The sequence below is a fragment of the Corapipo altera genome, unplaced genomic scaffold, assembly GCF_003945725.1.
Source record: "Corapipo altera isolate COAL_440 unplaced genomic scaffold, ASM394572v1 59743, whole genome shotgun sequence".
Classification (NCBI taxonomy): Eukaryota; Metazoa; Chordata; class Aves; order Passeriformes; family Pipridae; genus Corapipo; species Corapipo altera.
Genome location: NW_020887373.1, coordinates 1,776 through 4,235, shown reverse-complemented (window position 1 = coordinate 4,235; position 2,460 = coordinate 1,776). Strand labels below are relative to the sequence as shown.

At 64.4% G+C, this 2,460-nt stretch overlaps 1 protein-coding gene across 1 annotated transcript in view; it reads right to left on the bottom strand.

Moving 5' to 3' along the window:
- Nucleotides 1-200: 200 nt before the first annotated feature.
- Nucleotides 201-2,460, bottom strand: part of LOC113941590 (DNA-directed RNA polymerase II subunit RPB1-like) — a gene marked incomplete at its 3' end in the record, with an annotated part of 3,954 nt that continues 1,694 nt past the window's right edge. The window contains exons 3-5 of the mRNA XM_027632743.1: nucleotides 2,177-2,281; nucleotides 1,196-1,378; nucleotides 201-545 (exon numbers count right to left, since the gene is read on the bottom strand). Coding sequence (XP_027488544.1) covers nucleotides 201-545; nucleotides 1,196-1,378; nucleotides 2,177-2,281 — 633 coding nt within the window. The remainder of the gene's footprint in view (nucleotides 546-1,195; nucleotides 1,379-2,176; nucleotides 2,282-2,460) is intronic.

Sequence of the window (2,460 nt, the reverse complement as noted above, 5' to 3'; positions counted from 1 at the left end):
GAACCCCAAAATCAGCCTCAAAACACCCCAAATCCTCTAAAAAGAGCACTCCATGAGTGGCCCGGTGTCCTGGTGGTTGACGCCATGCCAGGTGACGGTCATGAAACCATTCCCAACCCCATTCCCACCCCCAAACCCCCAATCCCCCATTCCCATCCCAAATCTCCCATTCCCAATCTCATTCCCATTGCCATTCCCACCGTCTCCTCGAAGGAGCACTTCATGAGTGGCCCGGTGTCCTGACGGTTGACACCGTGCCGGGTGACGGTCATGAGACCATTCCCAACCCCACTCCCACCCACCAATCCCATTCCCAGCCCCATTCCCATCCCCATTCCCACCGTCTCCTCGAAGGAGCACTTCATGAGCGGCCCGGTGTCCTGGCGGTTGACGCCGTGCCGGGTGATGGCCATCAGGTGCCCGCGGGAGGTCATGGTGTCGCAGAGCAGCGCCAGGTGCCGGTAGTTGACGTAGGAGCCGTCGAAGGAGATGACGTGGTAGAGCTCCCGCTCCAGCGCCTTCCGCACCGCCTCGATGCCCAGAACCTGCCGGCACCGGCACGGATCGGAGGGGGGACATCCCCAGGTGTCCCCAGCCATGTCCCCAGGTATCCCCAGATGTCCCCAGGTGTCCCCAGGTGTGCCCCCAGGTATCCCCAGATGTCCCCAGCCATGTCCCCAGGTATCCCCAGATGTCCCCAGGTGTGTCCCTCAGCCCCCAGGTGTGCCCAGCTGTGCCCCCAGCCCAGGTGACTCACGGTGAAGATCTCCACGATGAGGCCCCAAATGTCCCTCCAACCCCTTCCCAGGTGTCCCCAGGTGTGTCCCTCAGCCCCCAGGTGTGCCCAGGTGTGTCCCCAGCCCAGGTGACTCACAGTGAAGATCTCCACGATGAGGCCCCAGATGTCCCTCAAACCCCTTCCCAGGTATCCCCAGGTATCCCCAGGTGTCCCCAGGTGTCCCCAGGTGTGCCCCCAGCGCAGGTGACTCACGGTGAAGATCTCCACGATGAGGCCCCAGATGTCCCTCAAACCCCTTCCCAGGTGTCCCCAGGTGTCCCCAGGTGCATCCCTCAGCCCCCAGGTGTGCCCAGGTGTGTCCCTTAAACCCCAGCCCAGATGTGTCCCCAGGTGTGTCCCTCAGCCCCCAGGTGTCCCCAGGTGTGCCCAGGTGTGCCCCCAGCCCAGGTGACTCACGGTGAAGATCTCCACGATGTCATTGGAGGTTGTCCTCACGGGGTCCACGTCCTTCTCGCTCAGGACCCTCATGAGGCTCACGCCGTCCGTCTCCAGGATCCACTCCTGGAGCGCCTTGAACTCCCCGTCCTCGGTGATGATGATCTTCTTCTTGTTGTCCGTCTGGGGCAGGTGCATGTACACCTGGGGAGGGGGTAAAACGGGGGTCAGGGGCACCCAGGGGGGCTGCAGGTGGGATCAGGGGTCTCCTAAAGGTCTCCTGGAACCTCCTCAAGGTCTCCAAGGAGAGATCCGGGTGCTCCTCGAGCTCTACCTGGAGCCCCCAGAGCACCCCTGGGTGTTACCTGGGCACCTGAGGGGAGCAAAAGGGGGGTCAGGGGCACCCAGGGGGGCTGCAGGTGTGGTCAGGGGTGTTTTGGGGGTCCTAAAGGTCTCCTGGAACCTCCTTGAGGTCTCCAAGGAGAGATCCGGGTGCTCCTCGAGCTCTACCTGGAGACCTTCCTGGACTCCTCCAGTTGCTCCTGGAGACCCCTTTACCCCTTCCTGGAGCCCTCCAGGTACCCCTGGGGTCCCTCCAGGTACTCCTGGAGACCCTCCACCCCTTCCTGGGCCCCTCCAGGTGCCCCTGAAGACCCTCCACACTCTCCTGGACCCCTCCAGGTGCCCCTGGGGACCCTCCACCCCTTCCTGGAGCCCTCCAGGTACCCCTGGGGCCCCTCCAGGTACTCCTGGAGACCCTCCACCCTCTTTCTGGAGCCCCCCAGGTGCCCCTGGGGACCCCCCCACACCCTCCAGGTGCTCCTGGGGACCCTCCCGGAGTCCCCCAGGTTCCTTTTGAGACCCTCCTGGGCCCCTCCAGGTGCTCCTGGAGACCCTCCCACCCCCTCCAGGTACCCCTGGGGACCCTCCACCTCTTCCTGGAGCCCCCCAGGTGCCCCTGGGGACCCCCCACCCATCCCAGCCCCCCCCAGGTGCCCCCACCTTGCTGATCTGCTCGATGCCCTGCAGGGTCATGTCCGTGAGCATGTTGGACTCGATGCAGCGCAGGAACACGTCGTCGTCCATCTTATCCACCACCTCCTCCTCCTGGGGACAGAGGGGGGACAGGGGTGACCCCCAGCCCACCCTGTGTCACCCCTCCCCACCCATGGGTGCCCAAACCCACCCCACCACGGGACCCCAAAAAGCTCCTCGGATGCCCTCAGGGCTCACCCAGGACCCCCCCAAACACCCTCAAGGGTCACCCATGACCCCCCAAACACCCT